At 67.6% G+C, this 13,331-nt stretch overlaps 1 protein-coding gene across 1 annotated transcript; it reads right to left on the bottom strand.

Moving 5' to 3' along the window:
* Positions 1 to 2,460: 2,460 nt before the first annotated feature.
* On the bottom strand, positions 2,461 to 12,511 carry LOC148590654 (matrix metalloproteinase-14-like). Its single transcript, XM_088538792.1, is given in 11 exon segments — positions 2,461 to 2,798; positions 3,470 to 3,518; positions 3,520 to 3,586; positions 4,294 to 4,444; positions 5,025 to 5,163; positions 5,732 to 5,889; positions 6,780 to 6,941; positions 7,914 to 8,224; positions 9,642 to 9,764; positions 10,190 to 10,338; positions 12,422 to 12,511. Coding segments are annotated over 11 exon segments (1,737 nt in total).
* Positions 12,512 to 13,331: the final 820 nt, after the last annotated feature.

The following is a 13,331-nucleotide window of genomic DNA, read 5'->3' as shown; positions in this document are numbered from 1 at the left end:
GCAGTACCGATTTTCGGACACGGGATGGCAGCAGTGAGCGCTCCCGACGCTCTGCGCATGCGCTGCCTCCCCGTCCCCGTTGCAGTACCGATTTTCGGACACGGGATGGCAGCAGTGAGCGCTCCAGACGCTCTGCGCATGCGCAGCCTCCCCCCCCCCCCGTTGCAGTACCGATTTTCGGACACGGGATGGCAGCAGTGAGCGCTCCAGACGTTCTGCGCATGCGCTGCCTCCCCGTCCCCGTTGCAGTACCGATATTCGGACACGGGGATGGCAGCAGTGAGCGCTCCCGACGTTCTGCGCATGCGCAGCCTCCCCCTCCCTGTTGGACACGGGATGGCAGCAGTGAGCGCTCCCGACGCTCTGCGCATGCGCAACCTCCCCCCCCCCCCCCCCCCCGTTGCAGTACCGATTTTCGGGACACGGGATGGCAGCAGTGAGCGCTCCCGACGCTCTGCGCATGCGCAGCCCTCCCCCCCCCCCGTTGCAGTACCGATTTTCGGACACGGGATGGCAGCAGTGAGCGCTCCAGACGCTCTGCGCATGCGCTGCCTCCCCCTGCCCGTTGCAGTACCTATTTTCGGACACGGGATGGCAGCAGTGAGCGCTCCCGACGCTCTGCGCATGCGCAGCCTCCCCCTCCCTATTGCAGTACCGATATTCGGACACGGGATGGCAGCAGTGAGCGCTACCGACGCTCTGCGCATGCGCAGCCTCCCCCTCCCTATTGCAGTACCGATATTCGGACACGGGATGGCAGCAGTGAGCGCTCCCGACACTCTGCGCATGCGCACCCTCCCCCTCCCCGTTGCAGTACCGATTTTCGGACACGGGATGGCAGCAGTGAGCGCTCCCGACGTTCTGCGCATGCGCAGCCTCCCCCTCCCCGTTGCAGTACCGATATTCGGACACGGGATGGCAGCAGTGAGCCCTCCCGACGCTCTGCGCATGCGCAGCCTCCCCCTCCCCGTTGCAGTACCGATATTCGGACACGGGATGGCAGCAGTGAGCGCTCCCGACGCTCTGCGCATGCGCAGCCTCCCCCTCCCCGTTGCAGTACCGATTTTCGGACACGGGATGGCAGCAGTGAGCGCTCCCGATGCTCTGCGCATGCGCAGCCCCCCCCCCCCCCGTTGCAGTACCGATTTTCGGACACGGGATGGCAGCAGTGAGCGCTCCCGACGCTCTGCGCATGGCGCAGCCTCCCCCTCCCTATTGCAGTACCGATATTCGGACACGGGATGGCAGCAGTGAGCGCTACCGACGCTCTGCGCATGCGCAGCATCCCCCTCCCTATTGCAGTACCGATTTTCGGACACGGGATGGCAGCAGTGAGCGCTCCCGACGCTCTGCGCATGCGCAGCCTCCCCCTCCCTATTGCAGTACCGATTTTCGGACACGGGATGGCAGCAGTGAGCGCTCCCGACGTTCTGCGCATGCGCAGCCTCCCCCTCCCCGTTGCAGTACCGATTTTCGGACACGGGATGGCAGCAGTGACCGCTCCCGACGCTCTGCGCATGCGCAGCCTCCCCCCCCCCCATTGTCGTGAGTGATGAAGAAATAGAACCATGTGGGGGGAAAAGGAGCTCTTGGCCACGGACAGAGCGGGGACGTGTGCGGATGTGCGGGGACGTCGTCTCTATCCCGGGATCGGGTGTTTTCCTGCGGGAGGGAGGGAATTCTCGGGAGGGAAAGGGAGGAGCGCGAGCGGGACAGCCCGGGAATTACTGCCGTACGACAAGATGGCGGCGCCCACGGCCACGGCCACGCCCAGGGCCCCTCCCGCCCCCCCCACCTCGTTTCTCGCACTGCTCCGTTCCGGACGTTTCTTTATTAATTATTATTAATTATTAATTATTCGACGCGCTCGTGCTGTGGTGCCCCCAGCCCCTCCCCCACGCAATGGGGGGGGGAGGGGGAAGGGAGGGGCCCCGGCGCGGCCCCTCCCCCCGCCCCCCCAAGTCCCGCCCAGCAGGAAGTGGTTGGGGGGGAGGGGAGGGGAGGAGCCCCTAACCCCCCCTTTAAAAAAAAACGAAAATAGTAAAAAAAAAACGAAAATAAAAACCTTAAAAAACCCCCCCAAAAAAGTCCCTTATGTACAATGGGCCCCGCCCCTTCGTTTGCATAGCGCCGCCCCTCATTTGCATGAGCCCACCCTGCTCGCCCCACCCCCTATTTGCATAGACCTCGTGTGCAGGGGAAGCCCCTCCCCGTAGTGAGCCCCGCCCCCTTGAAGCCCCGCCCTCGTGTATGAGCAGGGGTCACGTGACCCGCAGCTCCTCGTTCCCACCCTCCCGTCCCAGCGGGGGGGGGGGGCGTGCGTGGAAAGGAGGGGGCGGGGCCTCAATGGGGGCGGGGCCTCAAAGCTCCGCCTCCAACTCCAGGGTCCTGCCAGGAAAACGGGCGCAGTAGGCGGGGCCTGGAGGAGGTGGGCGGGGCCCGCGGGGGCGGTGGGCGGGGCTAGACGCGCGGCAGCAGCGAGCGCTGGCAGCGGAGGAGGGGCCGGGGGGCCCCGCGGCGCCGCCCCCACACGACCCCCCCCGCGGCCGCCAGCGCCGCCGCCGCCAGCGCCAGGGCCAATGGCAGCGCGGCCCCGCCCCCGGCCCCGCCCCCGACCTCGATGACGATGACCTCGGTGTCCCCGCCCCCCTCGGGGGGCGCGGCCTCGGTGGGGGCCCCGCCCCCCCGGCCGCAGCCCAGCCAATCGCGGAGCACCGACTTGGGGTAGCCCGGGGAGACGCGGAGCTGCTGGTTGTCGAACTGCCAATAGCGGCCGCCCTTGTAGAAGTAGGTGAAGGCTGCGGGGACACGGGGGGACATGGGGGGACATTGGGGACAGCGAGGGGATGTGGGGGGACATGAGGGGACATCGAGACACGGGGGGAAATTGGAGATGGGGACATTGGGACATGAGGGGACATCGAGACACGGGGGGAAATTGGAGACGGGGACACGGGGACATTGGGACATGGGGGGACATGGGGACAGGAAGGGGATGTGGGGGGACATGAGGGGACATGGGGACATCGAGACACGGGGGGAAATTGGAGACGGGGACACGGGGACATGAGGGGACACGGGGACATCGAGACACGGGGGGAAATTGGAGACGGGGACACGGGGACATTGGGACATGGGGGGACATGGGGACAGGAAGGGGCATGGGGACATCGGGGGGATGTGGGGGGACACGGGGGGGACATGGGGATATCGGGACAAGAGGGACATGGGGGGACACGGGGGGACATGGGGGGGATGTGGGGGGACACGGGGACACGGAGGGGGCATGGGGGGGACATGGGGGGACACGGGGACATCAGGGGGATATGGGGGGACATGGGAGGGACATGGGGAGGAGACAGAGACATGGGGGACATTGGGGTAGCGAGAGAAGACGACCCAGTTAAAACCCAGCGCTGTCCCCCTCCCGTCCCCCGTGTCCCCCCCCGTGTCCCCCCCCCGTCCTCACCGTCATCGGAGCCCATGAAGGCCCCGCGGGGGGACTCGGGGACCCCCCCCCCAGACCTCGATGCTCTTGGGGTAGTCGGGGTCGACGGCGCCCGTGTCCTCATTGAAGCGGTAGTACCTGCGGGGGGGGGGGGGGGGGATGACGTCACTGGGGGGTGTGACGTCATCACCGGGGGGCGTGACGTCACCGGGGGGCGGGGATAGAGTCACGGGAGGCACCGCTTGACCCACGGGAGATCCCGGGAGCCCCCGATGTCCCCCAGGAGATCCAGGAGCCCCCGGTCACCCGAGGCCACCCAGGAGGTCCCGGTTGTCCCTGGTCACCCCCGTTCCCCCCCATCCCATCCTGCCCCATTCCCACCCCATTCCCGCCCCCATTCCCATCCCCATCCCCATTCCCACCCCATTCCCACCCCCATTCCCATCCCCGTTCCCATCCCATTCCCATTCCCGTTCCCATACTTGTTTCCCCGGAAGAAGTAGCTCTTCCCGCTGGGCGCCCAGAACAGGGCCGCGTCCACGGGGTTCCCCCATCCCCATTCCCACCCCATTCCCATCCCCATCCCCATTCCCACCCCATTCCCACCCCATCCCCATCCCCATCCCATCCCCATCCCATCCCCATCCCATTCCCATTCCCATCCCCACCCCATTCCCATCCCCACATTCCCGTTCCCATACTTGTTTCCCCGGAAGAAGTAGCTCTTCCCGCTGGGTGCCCAGAACAGGGCCGCGTCCACGGGGTTCCCCCATTCCCATCCCCATTCCCATTCCCATTCCCACCCCATCCCATCCCCATCCCCATCCCCATTCCCATTCCCATACTTGTTTCCCCGGAAGAAGTAGCTCTTCCCGCTGGGTGCCCAGAACAGGGCCGCGTCCACGCGGTCGCTGGGGAGGCCCCGGCCCAGCTCGCGCAGGGGTCGGGGGTACCCGGGCTCCAGCGCCGCCTCGTCGAACACCCAGTGCCGGTCGCCTGCGGCGTCACCGTCACCGCGTCACCATGGCGGCGTCACCGTCACCGCGTCACCACCCCGCGTCACCATGGCGGTGTCACCGTGTCACCGGGTGTCACCATGGCGGTGTCACCGTCACCGCGTCACCGTCACCGGGTGTCACCATGGCGGTGTCACCGTCACCGCGTCACCGTGTGTCACCGCGTCACCACCCCGCGTCACCGTGCCCACGTCCCCATCCCGGTGTCCCCATCCCCACGTTCCCACCTCCATCCCTGTATCTCCATCCCCACGTCCCCATCCCAATGTCACCATCTCCATATCCCCATATCCATCCCAATGCCACCATCCCCATGTCCCCGTCCCCATCCCAATGTCACTACCCCCATGTCCCTGTCCCCACGTCCCCCTCCCCATCCCCCTGTCCCCATCCCCATCTCTGCATCCCCATCCCAATGTCACCATCCCCATCTCCATATCCCCATGTCCATCCCCACGTCCCCATCCCCACGTCCCCATCTCCATCCCCATGTCCCCATCCCAATGTCACCATCCCAATGTCACCATCCCCATGGCCCCACGTCCCCCCGGTGTCCCCACCTTTGAAGAAGACGAACTTGCCGTCCTTCCTCTCGTAGGCCGTGTTGATGCTGGGGGGCAGCCCGGCCCAGAACTGCCCGATGGGCAGCGGGTACCCGGGGAGGACGCGGCGCTCGCGCACGCGCCAGAACCAGCGCTCCTGGGACGGGGACGTCACCACGGGGACGTCACCACGGGGACGGGGACGTCACCACGGGGACGGGGACGTCACCGCGTGAACATCGCCATGGGGATGGGGACACCCAGCGCGATGGCCCCGCGTCCACCCCGTGTCCCCAGCTCCATCCCCGTGTCCCCATCTCCATGTCCCCACATCCCTCATGTCCCATCCCCACCCCAGTGTCCCCTTGTCCCCATTCCCACGTCCCCACATCCATCTCTGTGTCCCCAGCTCCACCTCCATGTCCCATCCCCATGTCCCATCTCCATCCCAGTGTTCCCATCCCAATGTCCCCATCTCCATCCCCATGTCCCATCTCCATCCTGGTATCTCCATCCCGGTGTCCCCATCTCCACTCCCATGTCCCCATCTCCATCCCAGTATCCCCATCCCAATGTCCCCATCCCAGTGTCTCATCTCCACCCCCACATCCCCAGCTCCATCCCCATGTCCCATCTCCATCCCAGTGTCCCCACCCCAGTGTCCCCATCCCGGTGTCCCCACCTCCCCCTCCCCATGTCCCCGCGTCCCCGGTCCCCGCGGCCACCTTGAAGACGAACATCTCCCCCCTCAACATGGCGATGGTGTCGAAGTTGCCGTCGCAGATGCGGGGGCCGTAGGGCGGCCCGGGCGGCCGGTCGGGGACGCGGGGACGGGCCGTGGTCCCCGGGGGCGGCCGGCTGGGAACGGGGCCCGTCCCGCTGCCTGGGGACGGGGACAGCGAGGGGGACGTGGAGGGGACGTCCGTGGGGACGGGGACAGCGAGGGGGACGTGGAGGGGACGTCCGTGGGGTGGGACAACGAGGGGGACGTGGAGGGGACGTCCGTGGGGTGGGACGGGCAAGGGGACAAGGGGACGGAGACAGCGGCGGGGGGACACCAGGACAGGGACCAGGACACCGGGATGGAGATGGGGACACCGGGAGGGGGACCAGGACACCAGGATGGGGACTCCAGGATGGGGACATTATGATGGAGATGGGGACATTAGGATGGGGACCAGGACACCAGGATTGGGACCAGGACACCGGGATAGGGACACCGGGATGAGGACATTGGGATGGAGATGGGGACACCAGGATGGGGACACCAGGATGGGGATGGGGACACCAGGATGGGGACACTGGGATGGGGACCAGGACACTGGGATGGGGATGGGGACACCAGGATGGGGACACCAGGATGGGGACACCAGGATGGGGACACCAGGATGGGAACCAGGACACTGGGATAGGGACATCAGGATGGGGACCAGGAGACCGGGATGGGGACACCAGGATGGGGACCAGGACACTGGGATGGGAACATTGGGATGGAGATGGGGACACTGGAATGGGGACCAGGATACTGGGATGGGGACATCAGGATGGGGACACCAAGGTGAGGACGAGGACACCAGGACTGGGACCAGGACACCGGGATGAGGACGGGGACACCAAGGCGGCGACGGGGACACCGGAACGGGGACCAGGCCAGGGCCACCGGGATGGGGACGATGACCCTGAGCGGGACCACGGAGCCCTCCAACCAGGGGGCAGGAAGAGCGGGACCAACACGGGGCCACCCCGGGGACATGGGGGCCACGGGGGCCGCACCGTAGAGCTGCTGGATGCCGCGGCGGTCGTCCTCGGGCAGCACGAAGGCCTCCGTGTCCATCCACTGGTAGAAGGGCGCCATGATGGCCGAGGGGTCGCTCGAGTGCTCCAGGCCCAGCGCGTGGCCCAGCTCGTGCAGGGCCACCAGGAACAGGTCGTTGCCTGGGGGGGACACGGGGGTCACTGGGGGCTACTGGGGATGGGGGGGGCGTTGGGGTCAAGAGGGGGCGGGTTGAGGGTCAAGGACACCCCAATGTCCCCAGCGGGGTCAAGGACACCCCAATGTCCCCAGTTCAGTTAAGGTCACTGCAACGTCCCCTATTGGGTCAAGGCCACTCTGATGTTCCCATTGGGTCAAGGCACCCCAATGTCCCCAGCGGGGTCAAGGCCACCCCAATGTCCCCAGTTAAGGCCACTGCAATGTCCCCCATTGGACCAAGGCCGTCCAAGAGGGGCCCCATGACCCTCCAATGTCCCCCCTTGGGCCGAGGCCACCCCAATGTCCCCAGCTGGGTCAAGGCCACCCTGATGTCCCCCATTGGGTCGAGGCCACCTCAATATCACCAGTTGGGTCAAGGCCACTGCAACATCCCCCATTGGACCAAGGCCATCCAAGAGGAGCCCAATGACCCCCAATGTCCCCCACTGGGCCAAGGCCGTCCAAGAGGGCCCCAACGTCCCCCAACGTCCCCCATTGGACCAAGGCCATCCAAGAGGAGCCCAATGACCCCCAATGTCCCCCATTGGACCAAGGTCATCCAAGAGGGCCCCAACGTCCCCCAATGTCCCCCATTGGATCAAGGCCGTCCAAGAGGGCCCCAACGTCCCCCAACGTCTCCCATTGGATCAAGGCCGTCCAAGAGGGCCGCAATGTCCCCCATTGGATCAAGGTCATCCAAGAGGGCCCCAACGTCCCCCAACGTCCCCCATTGGACCAAGGCCGTCCAAGACGGGCCCAACGTCCCCCCAACGTCCCCCATTGGGCCAAAGCCGTCCAAGAGGAGCCCAATGACCCCCAACGTCCCCCATTGGACCAAGGCCGTCCAAGAGGGCCCCAACGTCCCCCCAACGTCCCCCATTGGGCCAAGGCCACCCAAGAGGCCCCCAACGTCCCCAACGCCCCCCCGCGCTCACCGCTGAGGTCGTCGTTGCGCGCCGTCCAGGGCTCGGCGCCGTCGAAGTGGGTGTCCCCGCCGATGTGGGGCCCGGGGAAGTAGGCGTGGGCCAGGAAGCCGCCCTCGCCGTCGAAGGGGGTGCTGTCCCCGTGGAAGCCCTCGGCGAAGAAGATCATGACGTCGGCCTGGGGCGCGCGGCCGCGCCGCACGTCGCCGTAGGGCACCTCGCGGAAGCGCAGCGCGGGCGCCGCCGCCGCCCACACGCCGAAGGCCCGACGGATGGCGGCCAGCGTGGCCGCCTCGCCCACCTTGGGCGTGTAGTTCTGGATGCTGGGGGGCAAGGGGGGCGTGAGAGCCGTGGGGCGGCCGGGAGACCCACGGCGACGTGGGGAACCCCATGGGGAGCCCCAGGAGACCCACAGCGACATTGGGGTCCATTGGGAACCCCAGGAGCCCCATAGCGACGTTGGGAACCCCATGGGGAACTCCATGAGGAACCCCAGGAGACCCATAGCGATGTTGGGGTCCATGGGGAACCCCATGAGGAACCCCAGGAGACCCACAGCGACGTTGGAAACCCCATGGGGAACCCCATGGGGAACCCCAGGAGCCCCATAGCGATGTTGGGGTCCATCAGGAACCCCATCGGGAACCCCAGGAGACCCACAGTGACATTGGGGTCCATTGGGAACCCCAGGAGCCCCATAGCGACGTTGGGGTCCATCAGGAACCCCATGGGGAACCCCAGGAGACCCACAGCGACGTTGGGGCCCATTGGGAACCCCAGGAGCCCCATAGCGACGTTGGGAACCCCAGGAGTCCCACAGCGACATTGGGGTCCATGGGGAACCCCAGGAGCCCCACGGCAATGTGAGGGTCCATGGGGAACCCCAGGAGCCCCATAGCGACACTGGGGTCCATCAGGAATCCCATGGGGAACCCCAGGAGACCCATAGCAATGTTGAGGTCCATGGGGAACCCCATGGGGAACCCCAGGAGCCCCATAGCAACATTGGGGTCCATCAGGAACCCCAGGAGCCCCATAGCGACGTTGGGGTCCATTGGGAACCCCATGGGGAACCCCAGGAGCCCCACGGCAACATTGGGGTCCATCAGGAACCCCAGGAGACCCATAGTGACGCTGGGGTCCATCGGGAACCCCAGGAGTCCCACAGCGACATTGGGGTCCATCGGGAACCCCAGGAGACCCACGGCAACATGAGGGTCCATGGGGAACCCCAGGAGCCCCATAGCGACATTGGGGTCCATTGGGAATCCCATGGGGAACCCCAGAAGACCCATAGTGACATTGGGGTCCACCATGGAGAGCCTCATGGGGAACCTCAGGAGACCCATAGTAATGTTGGGTCCATCATGAGTCCCACAGGGAACCCCAGGAGACCCACAGCGACATTAGGGTCCATTGGGAACCCCATGAGGAACCCCAGGAGCCCCACAGTGACATGGGGGTCCATCAGGAACCCCAGGAGACCCATGAGGACGTTGGGGTCCACCACGGAGAGCCTCATGAGGCCCGTGTCTACGTTGGGTTCCATGATGAACCCCATGGTGAACCTCAGGAGACCCACAGTGACATTGGGGTCCATCGGGAACCCCATGGGGAACCTCAGGAGACCCAGAGCGATGTTGGGTCCTACCGTGAACCCCATGGAGAACCCCAACGTCCTCGTTGGGTCCCATCATCGCCCCATGGACAGCCCCGCCCCCCGAGGCCCCGCCCCCTCACCTGTAGGTGATCTCCTGCTGCTCCCAGCGCAGCCCCTGGATCGCGAAGCGGCGCCGCCGCACGTTGGCCTTGATCTCGGCCCCGAACTTGTCCGGGACGCCGCAGCGGGGCCTCCGCATGGCCCTGCGGGAACGGGGGAGCCCGTGGGACCTGTCCCGGGCCGGGGACGGCCCCGTGGGGCCCGGAGACCCCCTGGAGGCCCTGGAGACCCCCTGGAGACCCTGGAGACCCCATAGAGGCTGCAGAGACCCCCTGGAGGCCACAGAGACCCCCTGGAGGCCACAGAGACCCCCTGGAGGCTACTGGAGGCCACAGAGACCCCTCAGAGGCCCTAGAGACCCCGTGGAGGCCACAGAGACCCCCTGGATGCCCCCCAGCCCAGGGGGTTGGATGGATCTCGGCCGCCCAAGACCCCGGGATGTCGGAGCCCCCCTGCCCCACGGAGCAGCCCAGCCCCACGGCGCCCCATAGCGCCCCATAGTGCCCCATAGCGCCCCATGGTGCCCCACAGAGCCCCACAGCGCCCCATAGCGCCCCCCGGGTCCCACCTGAGCGTGGCCGCGTCCGCCGTCCCCGTCACCGGCAGCCCGTAGAAGTTCTGCATCGCGGCCAGGGCGGCCGCCAGCGACCGCGGGGAGCGACGGGAGCCGGCGCGGAGCTCCCCGGGGGGCAGGTACCCGTACTGCTGCAGCCAGGCCTGGGGACAATGGGGGGACAATGGGGACAATGGGGGGACAATGGGGACAATGGGGAGACAATGGGGACAATGGGGACAACGGGGAGCTCCCCGGGGGGCAGGTACCCGTACTGCTGCAGCCAGGCCTGGGGACACGGGGACATGGGGACAATGGGGACAATGGGGGGACAATGGGGACAATGGGGAGCTCCCCGGGGGGCGACGGGTACCCGTACTGCTGCAGCCAGGCCTGGGGACAATGGGGGGACAATGGGGACAATGGGGACAATGGGGACAACGGGGAGCTCCCCGGGGGGCAGGTACCCGTACTGCTGCAGCCAGGCCTGGGGACACGGGGACAATGGGGACAATGGGGACAAGGGGGACAAGGGGGACAAGGGGACATGGGGACAACGGGGACAACGGGGACAACGGGGACAATGGGGACAACGGGGAGCTCCCCGGGGGGCAGGTACCCGTACTGCTGCAGCCAGGCCTGGGGACAATGGGGACAATGGGGACATGGGGACAATGGGGACAATGGGGGGACAATGGGGGGCAGGTAGCCATATTGCTGCAGCCAGGCCTGGGGGGACATTAGGGACATTGGGGGACATTAGGGACAATGGGGGGACATACAGACAATAGGGGCATTGGGGGACAACGGGCGGAATGGGGACAATGGGGACAATGGGGACATTGGGGACAACGGGGCCACAACCGGGACACCGGGGACGCCGCGACGGGCCCGTTGCCATGGGGACCCAACGGGGGCGTCGCCATGGCGACGGCAGTGACGTCACCGGCCCCGCCCCGCCGGCCCCCGCATCCCGTGACCGGGTCCCCCCCCGCCCCCCCCCCCGGACGCCGGGGCCCCAACGGGGCCTTTTCCCCCTCCCCCGTTTGGGAATTCCCGGTTTTCCGGCCCATTTTTCCCCCCGGGGCCCCTTCCTTCCTCATCCCGTTTTTTTTTTTTCCCCGGGAATTGGGGTTTTCCAGTCGGTTTTTCCTCCCCTCCCGGCCGCTTTGGCCGCAGAAGTTACGGGAAAAGTTGGGAATTACGGAAAAAGTTGGGAATTACGGAAAAAGTTTGGGGGGGGGAGGAAGCGGTAGAGGGACACCGGGATTTGGGCTGGGGGGGGGGGGAACCCCCGCTGGAAAAGCGGGGAAAACGGGAAGGGGGGGGGAGGGGAGGGGGAGACGTGGCCGGGGGAGGAGCGCGGGGGGGGGGGGGGGGGGGGGGCCGGACGCCGGGGCCCCGTTGGGGGGGGGAGGGGGGGAGGGAGGTTCTTTGTTTCTCGGGGGATCCCCGGGCCCCCCCCGCCCCCCCCGCGGAGCCGCCGGGTCCCGCCCGGAGCCCCGGGAGCCCCTGGAGGAACCGGAGCCTCCGCGGCCCCTTTAAGGGGGGGGGGGGGGGCCCAGGGGGGGTCTCACGGGATCTCGGGGGGTCCCGGGGGCTCTCGCGAGGTTTCGGGGCCCCCAGGGGAGTCGCGGGATCTCGGGGGTCCCGGGGGAGTCGCGGGGGGTCCCGGGGACTCTCGCGGGATCTCGGGGGTCCCGGGCGCTCTCGCGGGATCTCGGGGGGTCCCGGGGGAGTCTCGGGGGTCCCGGGGGTCTCGCGGGATCTCGGGGGGTCCCAGGGGAGTCGCGGGGCGTCCCGGGGGTCTCGCGGGATCTCGGAGGTCCCGGGGGCTCTCGCGGGATCTCGGGGGGTCCCAGGGGACTCTCGCGGGGCCCCGGAGGGTCCCAGGGGAGTCTCGGGGGTCCCGGGGGCTCTCGCGAGGTTTCGGGGGGGTCCCAGGGGAGTCTCGGGGGGTCCCGGGGGTCTCGCGAGGTTTCGGGGGCCCTCAGGGGGTCCCGGGGGCTCTCGCGCAATCTCGGGGGTCCCGGGGGAATCTCGGGGGGTCCTGGATGTCTCGCGGGATCTCGGGGCGTCCCGGGGGACTCTCGCGGGATCCCGGAGGGTCCCGGGGGAGTCTCGGGGGTCCCGGGTGCTCTCGCGGGATCTCGGGGCGTCCCGGGGCTCTCGCGGGGTCCCGGGGGCTCCGGGGTCTCCCGGTTCCCGCTCGCTGGTCCCGGTGCCCCCGCCCCGTCCCGGCCTCACCTCGGGGCTGAAGCGGGGCTCGGGCGCGGCGGGCGCCGCCAGCAGGAGCAGCAGCAGCAGCGGCAGCAGCGGCGGCGCCGTCGGGGACATCGTGGCGGCCGCGGCCGCTGCTCTGGGCGGCGCCGGGCGGGACCGGGGAAGGCAGCGGCGGGGGCGGCGCCGGGGGGACCCACGTCACCAAATAACGGCTCGGGGGCGGGGCTAAGGGAGGGGGCGGGGCCAGGCGCGGGGGGGGCCCCGTCACCAAATAACGGCTCGGGGGCGGGGCTAAGGGAGGGGGCGTGGCCAGGCGCGGGGGGGACCCACGTCACCAAATAACGGCTCGGGGGCGGGGCTAAGGGAGGGGGCGTGGCCAGGCGCGGCGCTCCCGCCCCTCCCGCCCCCGCCTTTTGTCACGGGACGCTCAAAAACAACAACCCCCCCCCCCCCCCGCAATTCCCCTTAAAGGAGCCGCGACCCCTTTCAGCGGGACTGTAAGGGGTTTTCTGGGGGTTCGGGGACTCTGCCCCTTTAAGGGATAGGCGGGGGCACTCCCTTTGAATCCTTTAAGGGGAGTTGCCCTTTTAAGAGCCGCCCCCCGGCGTGGGCCGCCCCCGTCCCACAGGCCCCTTTAAGCGCCCCCGGTGGCGTCGCCCCTTTAAGCGCCCCCCGGTGGGCCCCGCCGGGCGGTGTCGCCCCTTTAAGAGCCACGTGGCGCTGCCTTCCGTTCACGGAAATGGAAACGAGGCCGAATCCGTTCTTTTTTTTGTCTTTTTTTTTAATTATTATTTCCGAAAAAGAAAAACAAAAAAAAACCAAAAAAACCCAGAAAAATAAAACGGAAAAAAAAAAAAAATCGGAGCCGGTGGTGGGGGAGGGGCCAGCGCTGGCTCCGCCCCTCGCTTCTCCCCCGCCCCGCCCCTTCCCCACG

This window comes from Tinamus guttatus, unplaced genomic scaffold (assembly GCF_059628265.1).
Source record: "Tinamus guttatus ecotype Peru unplaced genomic scaffold, ASM5962826v1 Tinamus_guttatus_pri_ptg001175l, whole genome shotgun sequence".
Lineage (NCBI taxonomy): Eukaryota > Metazoa > Chordata > Aves > Tinamiformes > Tinamidae > Tinamus > Tinamus guttatus.
The sequence above is the reverse complement of the archived record's forward strand: the minus strand, read 5'-3'. Positions and strand labels throughout refer to the sequence as shown.